A 23,599-nucleotide genomic window follows, 5' to 3' on the forward strand; every position below is an offset into this window, starting at 1 on the left:
CTAGACTTCTCCAGGGGTTCACCCAGAGGCCATGTGCTCGGTGTAAATGCATGTCCTCATCCCTACTTGTGCACCTGCAACAGCTTTCTTTCTCTTCCACTCCATTCCTCGAGGCTTTGGTGTACTTGGTTGGATCCATGTTAGATCCATTCTGCACATGCTCCCTAGAGCCACCTTCAGTGGGCACGTATCTCCTATAGGGGTTGTGTGATGGAAAGAGGACAGATGTGAATCTTGCTAAAACCCACATGCTGCAAAGTCATTTCAATCCACAAAGCATTTATGGAGATGACACTACTCTCTTTTAGGTCTCATCATGGCTTTCCAATCCCAACATGTGGAACCCAATGTCTACAAACTGTATGAAAATGAAATTGAGGGGAGCCTTGATTTTGAACACGGGGCCACTGCAGCAACAGAAAGTGTCATCTATGGTGAAGGTTCTCTAAAAGGTTCCGACAAACCAAAGAACCAGGGCATCCCACACTACAAGGATGATGTGACCCACGTTGCTAATTTCAACTACGTTGGTGATGACATCAGGCATGAGAGCCATGGGAGCCACCAAGGTTACAGAAACCCACAGTTGAAGGAGCAAGAGAATGTGGCTGCTGGCAGAGTGCCCCAGGTCCGGCGCACAAGGCCAAGGATCCAGTTTGGTCTCACACCCAGGCAGCTGAATGAGTTGGAAGATGTTTTTGAAAAAACTAAGTACCCTGATGAGATCATAAGGTATGTCACTTGTTTCAATAGCTGTTCCAGCTCCCATCCATCAGCATCTCATTAGGAGGTGTGTTCTTCACACTATGAGCCCTGTCTGCTATGAGCCTCAAGCATGAAGTCTCTGTTTAGTTCCTGAGTATGGGAAGTATGTTTTAAGAGGTCAAAGTCAACATCTATATCTGTATCTATATCTATATTTATCTATTTGTCTATCTATCTATCTATCTATCTATCTATCTATCTAGTGTTGGTTGATGCCTCTCAATTTCTTCTTTAAGTTTTCTTTTTGTTTTTTTTTTCATCCTCCTTCTTATCCTCTTCTTCTTCATGGCCCCCGTTTTATAATGGGAATTGTACTCAAGATGTTCTATTGGGAACTCACCAAGGCCAGCTGGCCTTGGTCTGATAAAGCCTAGGATAAAACCGGACTCGCTGAACATAGCGGACAATGAGGACTACTGAGAACTCAAGAACAATGGCAATGGGTTTTTGATCCTACTGCACGTACTGGCTTTGTGGGAGCCTAGGCAGTTTGAATGCTCAACTTATTAGACCTGGATGGAGGTGGGTGGTCCTTGGACTTCCCACAGGTCAGGTAACCCTGATTGCTCGTTGGGCTGACGAAGGAGGGGGACTTGATTGGGGGAGGAGGAGGGAAATGGGAGGCGGTGGCGAAGAAGATACAGAAATCTTTAATAAATAAGTAAATTAATAAATAAAAAAGACCTAGTGGTTTCTAAGTAATCCCTCTACTACTATAGCATATCCACCTTATGTCAATTAATGTGGTTATTTATTTATTTCGTTTCTTGAGACAGGGTTTCTCTGTAGCTTTGGAGCCTGTCCTGGAGCTAGCTCTTGTAGAACAGGCTGGACTCGAACTCACAGAGATTTCCCTGCCTCTGCCTCCTGAGTGCTGGGATTAAAGGTGTGTGCCACCACCACCCTGCTCAATGTGGTTATTTTTATAAAATAAAATAGAGATCATTGAAAAGCCGCTTTCATACTTTAGGTCTCACCTTCTCTACATAGTTTTGTGTTGGCCTGTGATGAATTTCCAGAAGTCTATTCATCTTGCCAAGCTGAAATGCTGTATTTCACTAACAGCTCCAATTTCCATCTTCTTCTCTCAGAAAGGACCTTGCAAAGCGCTTGTTCCTGGGAGAATCCAGAGTGCAGGTCAGTAAATCCGAAAAGACTTTGGGCAGGGCACTCTGCTTCAGGTCATGGTCCATGTTCTTGTACCCAATATGAAAAGCATGCGTGGGTGAGAGGTGTCCTTGTCTGGGTTATGATAGTAACTGAGCACTGAGTGTTGAAGTTTTCCAGAGTTAAAATGGAACGGGCAGCCATTAAGTCTTTTCCCATTATTGGAGACATTGTAGTCTCTTAATTGAAAAAAAAAACTAAAAAATGCACACAATTTTTTAGCATTTTTATTTTATTTAATTGTCTTTATTGAGCTTTATATTTTTCTCTGCTCCCCTCCCTTTTCCCTTCTCCCAGTCTCTATGTCCTGTGACCCCCACACTCCCAGTTTACTTACGAGATCTTGTCTTTTCCTACCTCCTAAGTAGATCCATTTATGCCTGTCTCAGGGTCCTCTTTGTTGTCTTGGTTTCCCGGTATTGCTGGTTTTCTTTGCTTTATGTGTTAAAACCACTTATGAGTGAGTAAATATTATATTTGTCTTTCTGTTTCTGAGTTACATCACCCAATATGGTGTTTTCCAGATCTATCCATTTGCCTGCAAATTTCAAGAAGTCATTTTTTTTTACTGTTGTGCACATGTACTTTTTCTTCATCCATTCTTTGACTGAAGGCCATCTAGGTTGTTTCCAGGCTCTCGCTCTTATGAATAATGCTGCTATGAACATATTTGAGCTGGTGTTCTTGTGGTGTGATTGAGTGTTTGGGGGTATATAACCAACAGTAGTATTGCTGGGCGTGGAGGTGGATTGTTTCCTTGTTTTCAGTGAAATCGCCATACTTACTTCCAAAGTGGCTGTACAAGTTTACACTCCCACCACCAATGCAGGAGTGTTCCCTTTACCCCAAATACTCCCCAGAATAAGTTGTCATCTGTGTTTTGATCATGGCCATTCTTATAGGTGTAAGATGGGACACAGAGTTGTTTTGATTTGCATTTCTCAGATGACTAAAGATGTTGAACATTTCCTCAAATGTCTTTCAGCCATTTGAGATTCACAGAACACTTAGAATCAGTATGGGAACATCATATATATAGAGAGCATTGAGTATTATATGGTCATGCATATAGGAAAACATAAATGTTTACTGGTATGTGTACAGTGATTAATACTGAAGTCCGGACACTCAGGTCATTTCAGGGTACTTATATGTACTGTTGTAGTAGGACTCTAAGTGACCTTGGGGACATTCTAATTGATGTAGCAAGCAGTAGGAGTAAAACAGGGCTCTGTTTCAACAAAGAAACACTTAGTTATAAGTGTGGATTAAGTAAGGCCAGAGAGATATTCAGTGTTTCATAACTTATCTGTGTTTAATTTGTCCAAGAGTCATGTGGGAAGACACTCACAAGTGCAAATGGTTGGCCCTCCACCTTTGTAATTGTGTGGAAAGCAGCAAAGTTGAACCTTCATGTTCCCCCATGCTGTGTTTAGATTATCTAAAAACAATGCAAAATTGTCATGTCAGTGTTATGACATGTATGGGGCTCACAGCTTTAAAGAGTTAATTTTGTTACAATTAAACAAAAAGAATAACATTGAGCTCATTTAAGTTAATCGAGTAAAGAGAACGGGATCAGGTGAAGTTATAGAATGTCAAAATGCAGGTTGGTACTGAGGAGAGGGCCCGAAGGATAAAGCTCTTGCCACATGAGTCTGAAGATCTGAGTTGGGACCCTCAGCATAAAGTTTAGCAGGTGTCAGCTCACACTGTAGTCAGAATCTCTTATTCAGGAGGCAGAGACTGCGGATCCTTAGGGAGACCTAGATTAGGTCCGTCGCTGAGCTGAGGTTCATGGACAACCCTGCCAGTGTAAATCAGGTGGGGACCAAGCTAAGAAGATGCTTGACTCTGACCTTGGTCCTCTGCATGCACGAGTGTGCATTTGCACATAGATACACATGCAGATCAGACACCTTTGCAAATTTTTATTTGTTTGCAAATACATAAAAAGCAAAGGTGCCAAGCCACGGTCAAGTGTGTCTTCTGTTGACTAACTTGAAATCTGAAAGTATTCCTTTTCTTTAAAGGAGACTATGTTGAACATGTGGGTTTTTTGGAATGTGGAAAAAGATAGAGCTCACTTGAAGAAAGAGCTGTAGCTATCTTATTTTCAAATGAATTTCTTTCCTCCAGACATTAAAGACTAATGTTTAGATCATGGGATAAAAGCTGAGGCCATGAGCCCAGAGAAACTGACTGCTCCATAGCAAATGAGAAAGGGGAAAAGCAGTGCAGAGTGCTATTCATGCTAACTTCCTTCAGCATGGATCAGGGCAGTCTTGATGTAAGCAAATTCCCTACCTGCAGCAGTAGCTTGTGCAGAATAGCATTCCTGCCTAGGAGCCCCTGATGACTGACATCCTAACACCACAACGTGTAAACTACAGTAGGACCAGGCTCAGGTTGGAGAAACTGGTAGAGAAGAGGGAGATTCCCCCAGGATGGAGAGAGTGATTGGATAAGAAAAGCTGAAGGAGTGAGGAATTCTCCTGCTTTCAAGCTTACAGGACCCTGTACTTCCGCTCCAGAGAGACAGAGGTGATGCAGCCCCAGAGACTGATGTGAGGCAGCTCTGAAGACACATATACACTGCAGACCTAGAGGCTGATGCACTCCAGCTCCATAGAGGCAGACTTACTGCAGCTCCAGAGAGACTGATGGACTATCACTCCAGAGCCATTTGTACTGCAGCTCTAGAGAGACTGATGATGCACTACATCTCTAGAGAGACTGATGGACTATCAGTCCAGAGCCATTTGTACTGCAGCTCTAGAGGGACTGATGATGCACTGCATCTCCAGAGAGGTCGATGAACTGCAAGTCCAGAGAGTCTGATCAAGTGCAGTTCTAGAGGCTGATGCACTCCTGCTCTAGAGAGGCAGATTCAATGCAGCTCCAGAAAAGCTGATGCACTGTAGCTCCAGAGAGGCTGATGCAATTCAGCTCCAGAAAGGCTGAAGCACTGCAGCTCTAGAGGCTGATTTCACTGCAGCTCCAGAGAAGCTTATGAACTGCAGCTATCTAGCCTGATTCACTGCTGCTCCAGAGAGGACTATTTACTGCCGCTCTAGGGGCTGATGCACTACAGCTCCAAAGAGGCTGATGCACTGTCGTTAGAGAAACTGATGCACTGCAGGATTAGACAGGCTGATGCATTGCAGCTCTAGAGGCTCATTCACTTCAGCTCTAGATGTCAAGCACTGCAGCTCTAGAGGTTGAAGCACTGCAGCTCCAGAAAGGCCAATATACTGAAACTCTGGAGGATGATGACCTGCAGATCCAGAGAGGCTAATGTACTGCAGCTCTAGAGGTTAATGCAGTGTAGCTACCGAGAGGCTGATGCATGGAAGTTCTCGAGATGCTGATGCACTGTAGCTCTAGAGATGCTGATGTACTGCAGCTCCAGAGAGACTGATGTACTGAAGCTCTAGAGGCTGAAGCACTGAAGATCCAGAGAGTCTGATTCACTGCCATTCCAGAATCTGATGCATTGCAGGATTAAAGAGGCTGATGCACTGTAGCTCTAGAGGTTTATTCACTTAAGCTCTAGATGTCATGTATTAAGGAAGAGGCGGTTTTGTTAACTGCTCTCCACATTGTTACAGATCACATTCCTGACTGGAGGTTCAGCCTAAAAACGTTGGATCTCCTGGTATAAGAACAGAGCCCAGGATGCTCTTCATGTTGACAAGAAGTAGGGCATCACTATCAAGCTTCAACTCTTACTGAGACCACAGCTTTTGTTCTGAGCCCAGAAAAATTTAGAGGGCATGGAAGAGGGGGAGGGCAAAAGTCCATAGGTGACAGTAACCTACCCTTATTACCTACATGATGGAAGCAGGGAGTCCCAAGATATCTGAATGAATTGTCTGAATTGGCTCATTTCCCTAATCCTATAGATGACAACATCACATCTCTGTGCAGGCCTCCCTTGGAGTAGTGTTAGCTCTAATAACACTTTGGGAAGGATGTTTGTTTGTTTGTTTGTTTGTTTGTTTGAGCTGGGGATAGGCTGTGACTTTGCACACTCTTTTGGCAAGTGTGATTCCTTGTAATCACCCCACCTCCTTAAGGTGCTGGAGCAATAAGAAGCCGTCCATCTATAAATGGTGAGCTGAAATCATGAGAGTAAAGCAGTTCACCTGGGAGAAATTATGTGTTTAGATAAGAAAAATATGTCAGAGGAGATCCAGAAACACTGGAACAGAAGGAGAAGATGCTGGAAGGACAAAAAAGAGAAGGAATGAGGAGGAGGAAGAGCATGAGGCAAAGGAGGAGATAGGGAGAGAAGGAGACTGTTTTCTGACAGTGAGGGGAAGTAGGAAGCAGGTATCCCACTATCCTAAGTGGTGAATCTCACAGCACCCCTTGTCCTTCCTGACATGGGCGTCTTGTGTGGAGCCCCACTGGGAGTTAGGATTGAGGTGTCTGTACAAGGCAGTACAATCAAGTGAATTGTTGAAGTGTGTTGTGTTGACTTCATTTTGGTTTTTGACCTTTTGTACAGAAAATAGATTTTTGTTCCTTTAGAGTCATCCAGCACCTTTGTATATTCCAGTTTTTCTGCTTGTTCTTCTGCTTTGATCCCTGAGCCTTGAAGGGAGGAGGTTATGAAGACATTCCAATTAGGATAGAGCACTCCATAGTTGTGAGCAGAGATGACCACTCACATGGTCTCTAGCTAATGGAAAGTCTTTATTCCAGCTGACTAGGATGACACCCAGGTATCTGTGCACGTAGGCATGGCCCCAGCTGTCCAGAACATGGGGGTTGTAAGGGCATCTTAAAACCTAGATGTCCTAGCATCTAGATCGGCAGATGCAGATGCCTGTGCAGAAGTAAGCAGTTTGAATCAAGATGTTTACTGAAGCTAAGATAGCAGCTAGCTGGTGGAGGGGTTCATACAAACAGGAAGTTTTACCACAGCTAAGTTAGCTAGTATATCCCTGATCTCTGGTCCCTAGAGTAGACGTAATTAATTTCCCGTGGGATTCTCCATGACAGAGTCAAAGTCTATTTCTACCTGTAATGGCCTCAACAAGAATAGAAGATGGAGGAACCTCTTCACTGGCTTAAAGTGTCACATTTCCCACTAGATTACAGGGCATGAGTCAAATTATTGACTCATCCTGTTCTATGAGGTCATAGTTGTTTCTAGGGACCAGTAATTTTCTGTTTGAGGCAGTTGGCCATGCAGGTGAAGATGCAGGGTTCTACCATTAGGCTGAGCAGGACAAGAATCAATGGTCCAGTTAATGCTGACACTAAGCTATAGGGATCCAGTCACCAGAGATTGATAACAGTGTCCTGATCTGTGTCTTCTTTCTTTCCTTCCTTTGAGCTTTTCTCTCTCCCTTCCTTTTCCTCTTCCCCTTCTCCTATCTTCTGCTTTGTTTCTTCTTTCTATTGACTATTCTTGTCCCTTCACTTACCCTTTCCACCTTCCTTCCTCATCATTCCCCAGTCCTTTCTCCTCTACTTATTTAAAAAGCAGTTACTCATGTATGCACTCCAGGGCACTGGCAGCCCATTCCCAACACCTCATCTTCACACTCCTCTCCTCTCTTAGACCAATAGGCTGCTGAATTTTCAGGAAGCCTGCTGTAAACCAGACTTGGCCCAGGCATTGGCCCATCACTTCGCAGCAGCTTCCTTTCCTGTGCATAGGAGATTAGAGGCCTCTATGGGAAGACATAGAAACCTCCACAGTCACCCAGCAAGGACCCTGCATTTTTGTAGATCTTTCATGGATAAAATAGTACAGGGTCACAGTAAAGGAAATTAGTAATATATTCAGCTTTCTGGCTCTTCAACTTAGATCAGAAATCTTGGGATCATCTCAAACAATCAAATTTGAATAATCTATGGCAGTTGTTTCAGCTGTTCCTGCACCTATTCAAAGGAAACCAGAATTAGGACCCATTTGGCCTTTGTTAATATAGATTCAAGGCCAAATATGAGCTCGCCCATCTTCTCTATTATAGGCAAATATCATGAGGATTACATAGACAAGAATTCATGCAGTGGGGTGTGACTTTCGAGGGAGTCAGGGGAGATATCATTATTCTAAGCAGTAGTTCAAGTAAGTCAGATAATTCAAGGGAATGATGAGGTACCTTTTCCTCGGCAGAGAGTGTGTAGATTGTAATACCTAAAGACACTTTGATATCTGGTCTTCTCCATATCCTGATTTACTGATCCCCGTTCTCTTTCTTAGAGCCATATTTCCCATTTCCTTGAAAGGGCATAAGACAGGAAAGGTACTAGCTAATGAATTTCCCATTTCCGGTTGTTCTGAATTCCGACTTCCAGGGCTGGGGTTGCATAGGATTTTGTGTGTCCTTGGTTAGAAAAGTCTGGTCAATCTAAAGGCTCACTGGCATTTACTGTTACACAGAGTTGTGTTTTCTACTTGTGATACTGACTGTTGAATACACTAAAGCCATCTCTTTCACCAAGTTATTGCAGAGCTGGTTTAAGAAAAGAAGAGGCCAATACAGGAAACATCAGCAGTCTCAGATTCTCCAGTGTCCATCTGCTGATGGCCAGGACACCTTGCAGTAAAGCTTTTGTAGGAGTCCTGAAGCATCATCCTGTCCAGGCCCCAGATGAAGACAGGATCTTCAGGTGTCACTGACACCTTCTGATGGCTGTGACACCTTATCCCTTCAGCAATAAAGAGTTGTGTATTCAAAATATTTCATGTCCTTTTTAAGGGTCAGTAAGGTGTGTATGTCCAATATTGAGAAAATATTTAACAGAAGATAAAAGGAAGGGATCAAACCCTGAGTCATCTTTACTACTCCACAAGTCACAAAAGTTTCTCAAACTAACGGCAACCCGCGCTCAGACATATATTCTTCTCTGTTGTCACACTGTACTATCCTTACCTTAACTCGACCCTGTGGGAACAAACACCTAAGAACAGGAAAAGGACAAGTCTCCAGTGAGAAGACTGTTCACGACAAAAACAGAGTTTCTCACAAATCTACAAGTTCACTCTTGTACTGCAAAAAATACAAAAAGACCACTTTCTGAGCATTCATCAGTGGGGTGTGTGACCAGGGACCTAGGCTACCCCCAGGTCTGTTCACTATCACTCCTTTCAATGGCACAGTCATGCTACTAGGAGTCCTCCTGGCACAGGTAGTGTTTCAAAGGAAACACAAGAGGCCTTTTTACGCCCATTTGAAAGAGGCTTCCTCTTTGCTCCCACACCTAGCCCGAGATGCACAAGAGGCATATTGATCGATCCTCCCAGTTCAAGCAGGAGAGGCATAAGATTCTCAGTAGATACACCAGGCCAGGTTAGTGGAAGGCATAGGATGCAGGCTTCAGAGCATGCAGGGAGCAATAGGCTGTGTTAGCCCGAGGGTGATTGGAGGAGAGGCAGTGTGGAAAGCCTATAGAGAGTGTTATGCCTGAGTTCTGGCAGGGAGGACACATCAGGGTGGCATTAGCATGGTGGTGTATGTAGTGGGGTAGAGTACATGACCTGTGAGAAAGTGGCCAAGGCGTGAGCTGCTTTTGATGCTGTGACTGCTTGTAGATATGGCTGACTCTAGAATAGGGGGTGCAGGAGGATGTGATAAAGCCTCTTTCTAAACTGAGTACCAGTAAGCCGGGGATCTGAACTTTGCAATAGAGAAGATGGGTAAACAGGGCTGTGTACCGAGGATCCACATACAGAAGTTTGGTGTGACAGAGGAGGGACAGATAGGCTGGTTGTAGTACAGACTTGTATTAGGATAGTTTGTGGATTGTAGAGGCACTGCAGAGAGATGGAGGACGTGAATCCCCATAGCAAGAGTGTCCAGAGGACAGATAACATGTGTACTGGGTGGTTTTGTGTGTCATGTTGAAAAAGGGTATAGTGATCAGAGAGGAAGGAGCCCCAGTTGAGGAAATGCCTTCATGATGTCCAACTCAAAGCCATTTTCTCAATTATTCATCAATAGGCAAGAGCCCAGCATACAGTAAAAGATGCCCTTCCTGGACTGGTGGTCCTGGGTTCTATAAGAAAGCAGACTGAGTAAGCCATGGGTAGCAAGCCAGTAAGCAGCTCTCCTGCATAGCCTCCTCATAAGATCCTGCTTCTGTGAACCTTCCCTGTTTGAGTTCCTGTTCTGACTTCCTTGAGTGATGAACAGCAATGCTGAAGTGTACATAAAATAAAACTCTTCTTCCCCAACTTCCATTTTTAATGGTGTTTTCAAAGTGACAGAAACCTTGAGACAACATCCTACTCAAAGAGGAACTGGGAACTCTGGTGCTGGGATTATAAGCACCAAGGTAGATGCTGTATTAGGAACATATACAGGACCTAGATGGAAGGTAGATTCATTAGGGTGTGTGTGAGGTGGAGCTGTTGAGAAAGACTCCCTGGGATACTACCACAGATTGCAATCAGGCTCTTAGTATACTCCTGAGAAACTGTCAGGGCCTGGCTACACAAAGTAGGCCTGTGGATCAGAGCCCTACAAATGCAGAGGAAGATTCCTCTGTAGAGACCTAAGAACAGTGAGGGAGGGGCCCATTGCTCCTAATTAGGTCCTGGTGTGGCCCCAAAGAGAGCACCTGCAGCTTTACATTCCAGGAGAGGAGGGCACATATGTGTCTAATATACACATGAAGAGATGACCCCATTGGGATCCGTGTACTTATCCCATGACTGTCATTCCCACAACAAACATTCCAAACCAACACACATCTCTTGGGGCCAATCAATTCCCAGAATAAGGGCATAGAAAGATGGCACAGCGAATATGTGATGATGTTAGATTCCCCTCTCTATGTTGTTAAAAAAGAACTACATGGGCCTATAGCAAGTTATTGGGAACAGAGCTAGGTGGGGAAAACTAAACTGAATGCTGGGAGAAAGAAGAGCAAAGCCAGAGAGAAGCTATGTAGCTCCTCCAGAGAGCGATTCCAGAACTTTAGCTGTTAATCCAAAGCCACGTGGTGATACACAGATTAATAGAGATGTGTTAGATAAGGATATGAGTTAGCCACAAAAACGCTTAGGCTATTGGCCACAAGGCATTGCAAATAATATGGTTTCTGTATGATTATTACTGGGCTGAGCAGTCAGGAGACACACAAGTGGCCTTCTTGCAACAGCTATAGACCAGTCCTGATCTTTCATGGTACATTTTTCAGAACCTATGGTGTTTTGCATTGTAGCGGCATAAATGAATGCAGGCAGATTGTAAAGAATATATACAGCTTTAATGAAGAAATAGACTTACAGGACCAAGGATCCCAAGGAGCACAGGAAGCAGAAGGAGCATGCGGGCTCCAGCGTGCCTGATTTATAAGTAAACATTCACCCTAGGCAAGCCTGCCCCCTAACGGCTGGCTTAACCCTACATTGCATCTTCCTGTAACTCCAGCTCCAGGGAAGAGGACACCCTCCTCTGGCCTACACAGGCCCCTGCATGCATACATGTACAGACTCATGCACCATGTGTATTCCAGTGAACGTTATGTGTTCCAGTGGTTGCTATGCATTCCAATGACCGGTATGTGTTTCTGCCCCTCACCTGCTCTGAGCTGACTTCTGTACAAATTGTAATAAAACACATCCTTTTCTGTGGAGGGGACACACAAGTTGTAAATGGATAAACTGTGCTTTATTGCTAATATAAGGAGAGAAAGAGAGGAATGTCCTGGCCAGTATGGGCGACAAACTTCCTGTGACACCAGAAGAGCCCATCTCCCACTTGCTCCTGGAGAATGAAGATGTTCTTGGTCTCCACCAGAGTCTTCATGTCAAGGTTGTCCTTGATAGCAGGGGAATGCTTTTTTCTCAGTATTGCCCTCTGGTTCTTCCTAAGTTAAGCTCTCTTGCTGTTAAACCAGTCCTGAAATCCGAGGGAGAGAAGGGTTCGATTAACATATTTAGCAGCTGCTGCTCTCATTTGACCCTATGAATCTCTTTTGAACCCACAATGCAGTTTTTTAAGTGCTCACATGCTTTGTATGGCTCAAGCTACTAGCCATTTCATGGCCAATGACCTGCCTACAGTTTCATAGTTCCTGGTTTGTATATCACTACCAGAAAAGCAAAGAAAAATTCATTATGCACAATACCAAACCCTTTATTCTGCACACCCAATTAGAGTCATGTACCAAGCTCTATGTGCATAGGCTTACAGTTATTCTTTCAAAATTGTCCTTAGAAACAGTCCCCTGTATTCCGGGTGGTCATGAACTCCCTTTGTATTCAAGAACTGACTCCTCTGCCCTAGTGGAAACTCGGGGAAATATTTTTCCTGGATATGCAATATAATAATACCAGAAACTAAATTTAGAACCACCACTGTCTGAATCACCTTTTCAAAACCTTCTAAAGGAAACAAAGAAATTTACCCTCTTGGACTTTAAGTTCTCTTTCCACATTTGTCTCACATGATAGAAAAATTCTTTAGTTTATGAAAATATATTACATGGCTCAATTATCCCATTTCCCCTTTAGTTTGTCATTCATTCCTACTTTTACCAAGTGCACATGTTATGTTTTACATCCAAGATATTCCCGGCAGCCACATGATCATTTCCAAGTCACCCTGAGTTTCAAAATGATACTCAACAGAAGACCCCTGTGAAGCACTCTTGTGTGTTACACGGAATCAAATGTTAATTATGCCACACACACACACACATGCAAAATATTTATGTAACATAGATACTATATACACACACGTATATATACACATTTATACATACATGAGAGAGACAGACAGAGGTGTAGATGCTATATGTTTGATTTTGCTTTTATTTTAGGATCACAAGTGACTGCCCCTCACGGAGTAAACATTAGCTAAAGTTTTCCTTTTCCATTTTTCATTGCCAAGGTCTCATATTCCAGATCTTTTTCCCCAGCATAAGACACAAGGAAAAAATAAAGTAGTTTCATGTGCCTAGGGCAAAGTCATCCATGTCCGGAGGCAACTCTGAGATCAGCACACTGGTAAACTAAATACGCAGACTGACTGACCTTCACCTTCTGTTCATCCACATTCATGAGCTCTGCCAGTTCTCTTCTGTGAAGAGAAAAAAGAAAAATATTTAATATTCCATCCTAGACATGGAATTAACTATAATTAGTACATTCCATGTATATTTTAAAATTTAAGAACTTGCTCTCCATACTTATTCTTTTTATTTTATTTTTAAAACAATATCATTTTATATACAAATCCCAGTTCTGGCTTAGTTCTGTTGCAGCCTGCCTTCAGGAGGCCCTCTGCCTAGCCCAACCCAATCCCTTAGGGACTCGCCCTCCTGGGGCAGATGCAGAATAACTCTAGTTCTTCCCCCACTGCCCCTCTCAGCTCAGCTCCATCCCTTTGTGACTCCCCATTGAAGTGCAAAACAATTCTGCCAAGGACCCTCAGCCACCATACTTGCTGGGACACAGCTACCCACAGCAGCTACACTTGACTAGGACCAAAGGACCCACCCAACAAATACGACACCAGATGTCTACACTAAGAAACACCTCAAACATCATAGCTTTAGATGCCTAGATCCCAGCGCCAAACACAAACATGAATCAATACAACATGCTTCCTCAAGATGTCAGCAACTCTATTGTGATAGGCTATAAGAAAAGCGATTTAGCTGAAGCATAAGACAAGGACTCCAAGACACCAATTATTAATATGTTCAATTACCTTAAAGAAGATCCAAATAAATGTCTGAAAGACCACAAAAACTTGCCAAAAAAACGCAAGTAAAAACAATTCCGGACATGAAAGTTGAATTTAACAAAGGAATAGAATCACCAAAGAAAACCCAAGATGAAATAAAAAGAGAAGTGAAAAACTCAGGATGTCGAACAAAAACTTTATATGAAAGTCTCAACAACAGATTAAAAGACATGGAAGATAGAGTTTCACATCTTGAAGACAGGGTAGAAAAATGAATATCTTGGTCAAAGAAAGTGTTAAATATTAAAAATAAATATCCAGACATAATTAACCCAGGAAATCTGGGACAATATTTAAATACCATACCTATGAATAATCGGTATAGAGAAGGAGAAAAACACATGCCAAAAGCACAAAAAGTCTTTTCAATAAAATCATGAAGGAAAACTCACCCACTCTAAAGAAAGAGATGCTTATTAAGGTACAAGAAGCATACAGAACACCAAATAGACTGGAGCAGAAAAGAAAATACCTTTGCCACATAATTAAAATACTAAAGATATAGAACAAAGAAAGAATATTAAAAGCTTCAAGGGAAAAGGACCAAGTCACATGTAAAGATGGGCCCATTGGAGAGTCTGAATGCTGGAAGGGATTGGTTAGATGTTGTAGAAGCCCTAAGAGACCACAGATGTCAGATCAGACTACTAGATCCAGCAAAACTACTAACCACAATTAACAGAGAAAGAAAAATATTTCAAGAGAAAAACAAATTTGAGCAATTTCTGTCCACACATACAGCTCTGCAGAAGGCACTAGAAGGAAATTTCAAACTGAAGAGAGAAAGTTAACTGAATCCAAGAGGACACAAGGAATAAATAATCTCACGATAGTTAATCAAATGATGGAAAAATGCTACACCACAACAAAATAACAGAAATCAGTAAACACCGATCATTAAAAACTATCTAATTTAATGGTCTATACTCTTCCCCACACACACCAGAAAACACAGAATAACAGATTTGGTAAGAAAATGGGATCCATCTTTGTGCTGCATTCAAGAAACAGCTCACCACCAAGGACAGCAAGGACAGATGTTACCTTAGAGTAACAGGATGGGAAATGGCATTCCAAGCAAACAGAACCAAGATGCAACAGGTGTAGCTATTTTAATATCTGAGAGACTTCAAAACAAAACTAATCAGACAAGATAAGAAAGAACACTATATATCCATTAAAGAAAAAATCCACCAAGAGAAAAAAAATTACTATTATAGACATACACCCAGATACACTGAACCTAATAGAATAAAACAGAGAGGTCAAGTTATGTTTCCAAAATCACATAGCAAGCTGAGAAGGAAATACAGCAGGCCTGTAAGAAACCCTGTCTCAAAGAAAGTAATAAATAACCTTGAACTCATTGACACAGGAAAAGACCTTCTGAACAGATAGATCACCAGTAGCACAGGCACTAAGACTAAAAGTTACTAAATGGGACCTCATGAAACTGAAAAGCTTCTGTATGCTTCTGGACAGCAAAAGACACCATCATCAGCACAACACTCCAGGGTAGGCCCCAAGTCCAGAGTAGTTGGCCAACACAAAAGATACTTTATGTTTTTTTTTGTTTGTTTGTTTGTTTTTTTTTTGTGTGTGTGTGTGTGTGAACCTTTTGTTTTCTTCTGTTACTTCTTGTCTTGTTTTCTTTTTTAAGTTTGTCTTCTTTGATTTGGGTTTTGGTTTTGTTGTTTTTTCTGTTTTTTTCCTTTGTTTTTGAGAAAGAGAAAGTTCATGAAGTTGAATGAGTAAGGAGGATATGGGAGGAGTTGGGGGAGAGAGAGAATATGATTAAAATATATTGCATGAAAAATATTTTAATAAAAATGTAAATAATTGCTATCTCCGCTCACACCTCTATAAGCAGACTTTTCAGCAACCTTTAGAAGGAGCTTTATGTAGAAGTGGTTTGAAGGGAAGTGTGGGAGCAGTGGATCTAGGGGAGAGGGGTAGTCTGGGGAGGCTGAGAATAGTGGAGGGAAGGGAAACTGTAGAAGGGATGTAATGTATGAGAGAGAGAGAGAGTGGTGGTGGTGCACACCTTTAATCCCAGCACTCGGGAGGCAGAGGCAGGTGGATCTCAGTGAGTTTGAGACCAGCCTAGTCTACAGATAGAGTTCCAGGACAGACGGGGCTATTACACAGAGAAACCCTGACTCAAAAATATATATAAACAAAAGAAAAAAGAAAATTTGTACGTGTCTATATCTGCCACATACAAATTATACATATTTTGTGACGTCAGGAATTGAACCTACAATCCCAGATATGCTAGGCAAGGGGTCTACCACTGAGCTGTATGGTTTTATATTTATATTTGTATTTATGTGTTTTTCAGTCTTATTTTGAAACAGAGTTTCACTAAGCTGCGTCTGCTGACCTTGAGCATCCTCCTGAGCCCTGCTAAACCTGGAAGTGTCCCTCTTTCTGGATCTCCCTCCCGTGTGGCTGAGGTTATAGATCTGTGCCACTAGGTACAGATAACTATGCAAAGTGACTGCCTAATGGTATGTTTGTGAGGGCACACAAGTCTTCATTCTTCTGGATATTTGATCTCTGAAAAATTTTGCACACAAAAAGCAGGCCCCACACAGGCAATACAAATGAAATGATAAATGTGGATGTTTAGCAGATTTTAGTATGTCTGTGTATTGAAAGAGATAATTCTGGGAAGAAAACATTACATGCAATCAGACAGCATATTTGAACACCAATAACTCACCACAAAACACACCCTGACTTAGATAGGAGAAAAAGACCTTGCTAAAGACGTATTTGACCACGAGCATAGGTCACGGTATCCATAAACACAGGGAAATTCAGGCAGCAGTAGTGAAAAGCAGTTCAAACCACACCCAGAAGGTCCCCACACCTAGAAGGTGGCTACTAACAACACCCACAGAATAAAGCGTGGTGAGTCCCTGAAGACATTGGAAACATGATGCTCCCTCTGGGGAAATGTCAAACAGTACAGCACAAAGGAAGGGTGAGGTGGTTCCTCAAATAGTGAGCAGGGATGATCACATGACACAAGCCTGCTTCTGGGTGTGCACCCTGAGTGACTGAAATGGAGTTTTAAAAGTATTTGTCTGCTCCACTAGATCACACCAGTGCAGCACAAGCCACATGGGCCACAGGGAAAATCTGCCCAGATAGCTTTTCACATGGCTGTGCATAGGGGAGTTTGGGTATGACTGACCCCCGAGAAAGCAGAAATTTTGTCTGATGCTAACACACTAACAAGGCTCAAAGACATACTAATTGAGGCAGGTTAGTTCAGGAAGGACAAATTCTGCCTGATTTTCCTTATATGAGGTCCTTAGAGGAATCATATAGAGAGGACAAATAAACAGGAGAGTGGTAGTTGGGGACTAGGGGACATGGAAAGGGCACTTATTTAATGGGTTCAGGTTTTGCTGTGGCGTCATAGACAGACTCCCAGGGACCTATCCCCAAATCACTTGAGAAGACTTCAGTCTGCTGAGTTCTGACCTTCAGATTTGATTTAAGCAATGCCCTTTATGTTTCTATGTTTACTTTTGGACACTTTTTAAACAGAAAGGAACCAAAGGAGTGGTCAGTGAGCATTTTGGAGACCTGGTTTGCACCAGGATGCATGGAAAGTTCAACCTTGGTCACCCAAGAGGCATGCTCTTGAGGGACCAAGAGCTAGACCTGACCTGCAGACATACAGGGAAAGAGGCCTCAAACTAATAAGAGGGCAAACTTTCTGCTTCTCTCTCACCCTCTTTACCTGAGCCAAAGGCCTAGTAGGCGTTTTCTCCTGCCGTTGGCTAATTTTCCAGCCTGCTACCCTATGTTCAAGGTCTGTCCTAAACATGGTTCAGTTTATGAGAGGACTAGTCAGCTGAAAACTTCCAGGTCTCCAAATGAAAACCATTTCGTTTTCAGATTCCCCTTTCTACTTTTTGGGGAGTCTCTCTCTCTCTCTCTTTCTCTTTCTCTTTCTCTTTCTCTTTCTCTTTCTCTCTCTCCCTCTCCCTCTCCCTCTCTCTCTCTCCCTCTCCCTCTCCTCTCCTCCTCTTCCTCCTCCTTCTTCTTCCTCTCTCTCTCTCTCTCTCTCTCTCTCTCTCTCTCTCTCTCTCTCATGCCTCAGTGTGTGTGTTTCCTACTTCACTTTTAGTACTTTTCGTAAGTACCATTGCCGCCTGCTGTGCCTGGGATCTTTCTGCCTTTGAATTCTTTAATGGATGAAGAAAACAGACTTTACTTAGGACTTCTAGACAACAACTCCCCCTAAACATCATCAAAGAGTCAGGTGAAGATTGTGGATTCAGAGCCAAGAATGGATAGGAAGTCAAGCCTGATGACACAAACCAGTAATCAATCACAACTTCAAGGACTGATTGGGCTACCAAGCCGGTTCAAGTCCAGCCTGTACAACTCAAACTCCGATTCAACAAAACTAAAAAGAGGCTGTGGTCCCCTACAGGCAACACAGCTCATGCAGGGAGCCTGAGACTCCTTTACAAAAAAGCCACATCTGTCTGCTGCATGGGTCACCCTCAAGTTTCGCGGCTTTCTTCCTCAGAGTGAGGCCAATGCCCTTAGCTCGCCAGAGGGCGCACTCCTGTGGCTTCCACCTAGGCTCCCGTGCGCTGAGGTTTGCTGAGGAGCTTGTACCTCAGTGGCCAAAAGCTATGCTTAGTATGAGTCCGTATTCTGAACCTCAAAAATATTAAAAACTTTTAACAAGAGTAAGGAGAGGCCAGGGGAGAGGAGAAGGAGCCCAAATTCCTAAAGGACAGACCCAATACATACCGTCTGATGGCGTCTGGGTACTGAGTTTCTTCAAAGACTGCTCGCAGTTCCCACAGCTGTCCAGGCGTGAATATGTATGGTTTCTGGCGAATCTTGACTAATGGCTGTTCACTGGCTTCGACCATGTTCATGGCCATCTCCAGCTCTTCTTGCTCAATGTCTTGGCTGTTACTTATATCCCAGTTCTGGTAGCTGTGGTCGTCTACAGAGCTCTTCTGGCCCTCACAGAACAGATTATTCAGGGCCTCTATGACTCCCTGGTCAAAGCTGCCACTGTTTATCGTGTAGGCCACTGTTTTCTCAGGTTCAGTCATTATTTCTTCCTCATAGAAGTTCACCCGGTAAAAGTCATAGTCGAAGTAGAAGTACTTGCGGGCCATGATCTGAGCGCATCAGAAAGCGCCCCCTTGTGGGTTCTGAAATGGCTGTGCGCCTTGAAGCCCCCTGAGGAACTGTCTGGGATTTCCAGGCTAAAATTGTTACTCCAGACTGCTATCGCTGCTATTGGCTTTCAACTCACAACCCTGGGCGAGGCTCTAGTTTAGGCAAACAAGGGGTGGAGTGTGGGCACGAACTTGTGCATGGAATAATGACAGTTGCAATAAGTAGTGTTGGGGAAAAAATAAAAAAGTAGAAATAAATAAAAAAGACTGCTTGAAGGAGAACGCTAGTTTTCTGACTTGCTGGAGAAACAGACCAGCAGTTGGTCCTGAGCTGAGGAGTTTCTTTTAGAACTACGAGCTAATCTTGACGAAGCTTGAGAATGCATTTTAAGGTGATTTAGAGGTGGAGGAAGGATATGAATAAAAATAAGATAATTAAATAAACTATCATATTAGGACATAATTTTCACATTTTGATATGGCCCTAAATAAACCTTAATCTTTTTGTGCTACCTGTTATTTGAAGCATCGTTTTCATTGTTGGAAATTATGAAATCAAAATAATGATCAACTCTGAAAAATATTGGCTGATTTATTACATCCTGGAAAATCAAATTAGGCTATGATTTAATTATCTGTAAAAAGAACAAAAAAGCACATATGTGTAACTCTGAAGATTTATTTTTAATTTTAACAAATAGTATGATCATACATATGTATGTATGTACATGTTGCAGGGTAGCCACCAGAGACAATTGCTTGGACAGGAGTTTAAGTGTTTGCTACCCCAAACCCCAAACCCCAAACCTTCATCAGGGTGACATTTTAAACACAAAATCCATGTCTTGGGTTGACACATTTCAGTTAATAAGAGGAGTTAGCCAGAAGCAGAACTACAGGAGTCAAAAGGCAAGGTTAGTACATTTAGAGACTTTGCCAAAACTGTGGACTTTGACGGTTTAGGTCTTTGTTTTCATAGTGTCAGGTGTTGCCATCTGCATGCTGAGTTTTGCAACCTGAATGAGAGTCATCATGGAGTCTCAGGTCCTGCTAAGGTCTTGGGCCCCCTTATAGTTTTATATACAATCATTTCAAAATAAAAAAATTTCATGATTTATTATTAGTAAGTATTCGATTTGTATACAAGTGTTTCATGCCTGTCTACCTTTGATGACATAAAATTTTAGGTCCAAAATGGGTCACAGTTTAAAATGTTTAGTGTTCTATGCAGCCTTTCAGAAGTGAAAGTTCTAGGACTCTTTTATGGATCAGACTTATCACCTTCAGCAGGGGCTGGGTATCTAGAGTTGTCTGCATCTGTGTAAAGAGCCCCACAGTCGATAGATACACAGGGATTATGAGGGCTCATCACTGCCTACCACTCTTACTCCTGGCTGCAGGGTGACTTCAGTCAAATCTTGCTAAAGCAACCTGGATGATACTACCTCACTATCTATGATCTGGACAGTGTCCACTGGTGACTCTTCACTAGCATTCTTTCTTGTGTCCCTATCTGAGAGAAGTGCCTAACTTGGCCTGCAATGACAAGGCAGTCTGTAGAGTTGGTTACCAAACTCATAATCTGGGTTCTAGCATTACAAACCTTACTCTCACCATTTTTGTGTCTTTGTGCCTTGTGCCTTTTCTGTGCTTTTCTTCAGTCCACCCAGAGTGTTGGATAATGGCCATGGGCTTACTTTGAAATGTAATTTCAGGGAAGGAGGATTTACTCCTGACTCCTTGGCTAGATAGCTTTTCTGAAGTCTTCAGAGGCATTTCCATTCTCTGGGACCCCTGCGATAGATGTTAACCTGACTGGATTGATAATTACCTAGGAATCACACCCCTGGGAGGCTGTGAGGGTTTTCTATAGAGAATTACCCCTTGATATGGGTAACATGTTCCAACTGGAAATCAAGATATAATGAGGTCAAAGGAAAAGCATTCACTTCCTTTTTTCTGGGCAAGTCTATCAATTCTGCTCTGGCCTTGTCTGATAGACCATAGATTCTTCAGTCTTCGAAAGCATACGCAACACAAGGCTTTCCAGAGACCATTTAGATTTTCAGATTAGTGATGTGGGTTTTCCCTCTGTATGCTGTGATAACCATTAATGAATAAAGAAACTGCTTGGAACCTATATCAGGACAGAACTTAGCTAGGTGGGGAAAACTAAGCTGAATGATGGGAGAAAGAAGGGCTGGGAGAGAAGCCATGGAACCTCCACCAGAGACAGACTCTGGGAATTTTACCCAGTAAGCCACAACGTCATAGCGATGCACAGATTACTAGAAATGGGTTAAATTAATAAATAAGAGCCAATAAGAAGCTAGAGCTAATGGGACAAGCAGTGATTTAAACTGTTTCTGTGTGATTATTTTGGGGCTAAGTGGCTGGGAATCAACAAGGGGCCTCCTGCTACAGATTAGAATTGCTGAGGGGTCCAGTTTCTTGGATTGAGAAGCTGCTGAGTTTTCTGCCACTCCAGTGTAAAGGTAGCCTTTTTGGATTACTCCACTTCTGCTCTGTAAGTCAATTTAGGAAGTTTTCTTTAGATCTGATCTGCTACTAGAGAAATAGTTGCTAATTACAAATTTCTCTACCAGGCTTGATGGTGTCAGGAGCTGAGTACCTAATTTGGGTATACTTAAATTAGCAAAATTTCTCTCCAGATAGTATGGAGATGAGTGATTTCTCATTGAAAAAAAAATGCTTAATGAAATACAGAAGACAAAGCACTCCATACTGTAGATTCACCACTGGGAGAGACAGAGGATTTAAGGATTGTATATACAACACGTTTGAACATGTCTGAAAAAGTATTCCTAAGGTATATAAAGATGTTGGGTAGTTGTTTCTGGCAGATCTAGATAAAGTAACAAAGAAAAGAAAAAATGTAGAGAGATGCCTTTTCTTAGGTCCAAATTCACATACACAATCTAATTCTATAAACAACCTCCATTCAGAAACCAGACCTAAAACTGTCCAAAAAAAGCAAAGAAAATAAAAAAGAAAGCCTTTATTGTGAGACTGGCTGACTTACAATGTTATATAAATAAATTTCAGACTTGAAGGGGACAGGGAGTTGGCATCAGGACTATGATTGTAAACAGACGGGAATCTGTACAGTGGGGTAGAGATATAAGGGAGGACCCCAATGAGACCTAAGACACTGATGAAACCTAGGATACTGAGCTGCTTGATTTCTCAAGATTTTATTTTATGCATGGAAAAAGTTTTTCTTCATTTTCTGGGTTCTGCCTCCTTACCTGTACTCTGACAGTTCTATTCTCCTCACCTCTGGTGGAGGGGAATTCATCTTGTAGAGTCAATAGATATGGCCCTGCACTCCGGAAGGAGTTTTTCACCAATACAAGGCTGACGACCCTCATGGCCAAATGTCACCACCCAGTTTTGCCTTCAGATATATAACTATACTGATACCTCAGGAGACCCATACAGGGGAGTTGTAGCCTTAAAGAAATTCTTGGATTTTCTTAGGCATATGAGCAGAAGTCTTGGAATTATGTAAATGGACTTTTGACAGTTGGATATTTTGGGAAACATAAAACCACATCAAGATATATGCATGAATATGGTCCCTTGAACAGGAATTCTGAGCTTCATGCTGAAGTTTGCAGTTTTATTTTTCAGTGAAATTTAATTGAAATGTAGTTACTTAGTGTCTCCCATTCTTGTTCCTCTCTCATCCATTGACTGACTCCACTCAACCTCTTTTCAAAAATTGTTGTTACATACTGGTGAATAGGTATATAAATACAACCTGCTGAGTCTGTTTAGTGTTGCTCGTATGTATATGTATTTAGGGAAGACTATTTGGTATTGGATAGCCAATTAACAGCTTCAATACTGCAGAAGACTAATTCTCCATTTATCAGCCATTGATAATTACTTAAAGCTCTTCATTTAGGAGTTAGGTTTGGTAAGATTTCACCCATCTATATAGGGATGTCACTTGATGGTGGAATTGGAAAATGAATATTGTTTATAGAGCAGTCTTGTTGAGATTTCATGGGTATAGCTTCCTTTTCATAGTTAGAAGACACAATCTCACAACAGACTTCCAGGTCTTCTGGATTTTACAGTCTTTCTGTCCCCTATTCCTCCATGTTTCCCAAACCTTAAGCTTTGCAGATGTGTAAGTTTGGGAAGGGCACCACATGTTGAGTTATTATCTGCAATTTGATCAGTTGTGGCTTTATTTAATGATCTTTTGATGATAATTATTTCCTGATGCCAAAAGATGTGTCTTTGCTGATGGGTGAGATCTACCCTTACCTGTGGGTAGAAAATAAATATTTAAAGTGAAGTTAGAAATTATACTAGCTTACTAAGACAAAAAGGCAAACCACTGACTGGGAGAAGATCTTCACAAATCCCACAACTGACAAAGGTCTGATCTCAAAAATATATAAAGAACTCAAGAAACTAGACCGTAAAAGGGTAATCAACCCAATTATAAAATGGGGCACTGAGCTGAACAGAGAACTCTCAACAGAAGAAGTTCAAATGGCCAAAAGACACTTAAGGTCATGCTCAACTTCCTTAGTGAGCAGGGAAATGGAAATCAAGACAATTTTAAGATACCATCTTACACCTGTCAGAATGGCTAAAATATAAAACACCAATGAAAGCCTTTGCTGGAGAGGTGGTGGAGAAATGGGTACACTCATCCATTGCTGGTGGGAATGCAAACTTTTGCAACCACTTTGGAAAGCAGTGTTGCAGTTTCTCAGGAAATTCGGGATCAACCTACCC

The 23,599-nt window shown here is 42.2% G+C and overlaps 1 protein-coding gene and 1 pseudogene across 1 annotated transcript; one reads left to right on the top strand and one right to left on the bottom strand.

Annotated features, from left to right (window-relative positions):
• Nucleotides 1-316: 316 nt before the first annotated feature.
• On the top strand, nucleotides 317-8,502 carry LOC121439881 (paired mesoderm homeobox protein 1-like). The gene is made up of 3 exons (XM_041640497.1): nucleotides 317-732; nucleotides 1,857-1,902; nucleotides 8,407-8,502. The coding sequence occupies exons 1-3, from the start codon at nucleotides 317-319 to the stop codon at nucleotides 8,500-8,502; spliced, it is 558 nt and encodes a 185-aa protein (XP_041496431.1).
• Nucleotides 8,503-11,576: 3,074 nt separating this feature from the next.
• On the bottom strand, nucleotides 11,577-18,817 carry LOC121439822 (annotated as a pseudogene).
• Nucleotides 18,818-23,599: the final 4,782 nt, after the last annotated feature.

Source organism: Microtus oregoni, unplaced genomic scaffold, assembly GCF_018167655.1.
Source record: "Microtus oregoni isolate MIOR12 unplaced genomic scaffold, Mior012 000063F_ref0000156, whole genome shotgun sequence".
NCBI classification, from domain to species: domain Eukaryota; kingdom Metazoa; phylum Chordata; class Mammalia; order Rodentia; family Cricetidae; genus Microtus; species Microtus oregoni.

What these genes read in the sequence shown, in the direction of transcription:
- LOC121439881 (XM_041640497.1), top strand. Translation starts at nt 317, where the DNA reads ATGGCTTTCCAATCCCAACATGTGGAACCCAATGTCTACAAACTGTAT. An exon ending in TACCCTGATGAGATCATAAG is followed by an intron (nt 733 to 1,856) that starts GTATGTCACTTG and finishes TTCTTCTCTCAG; the next exon opens with AAAGGACCTTGCAAAGCGCT. An exon ending in TGGGAGAATCCAGAGTGCAG is followed by an intron (nt 1,903 to 8,406) that starts GTCAGTAAATCC and finishes AAGTTATTGCAG; the next exon opens with AGCTGGTTTAAGAAAAGAAG.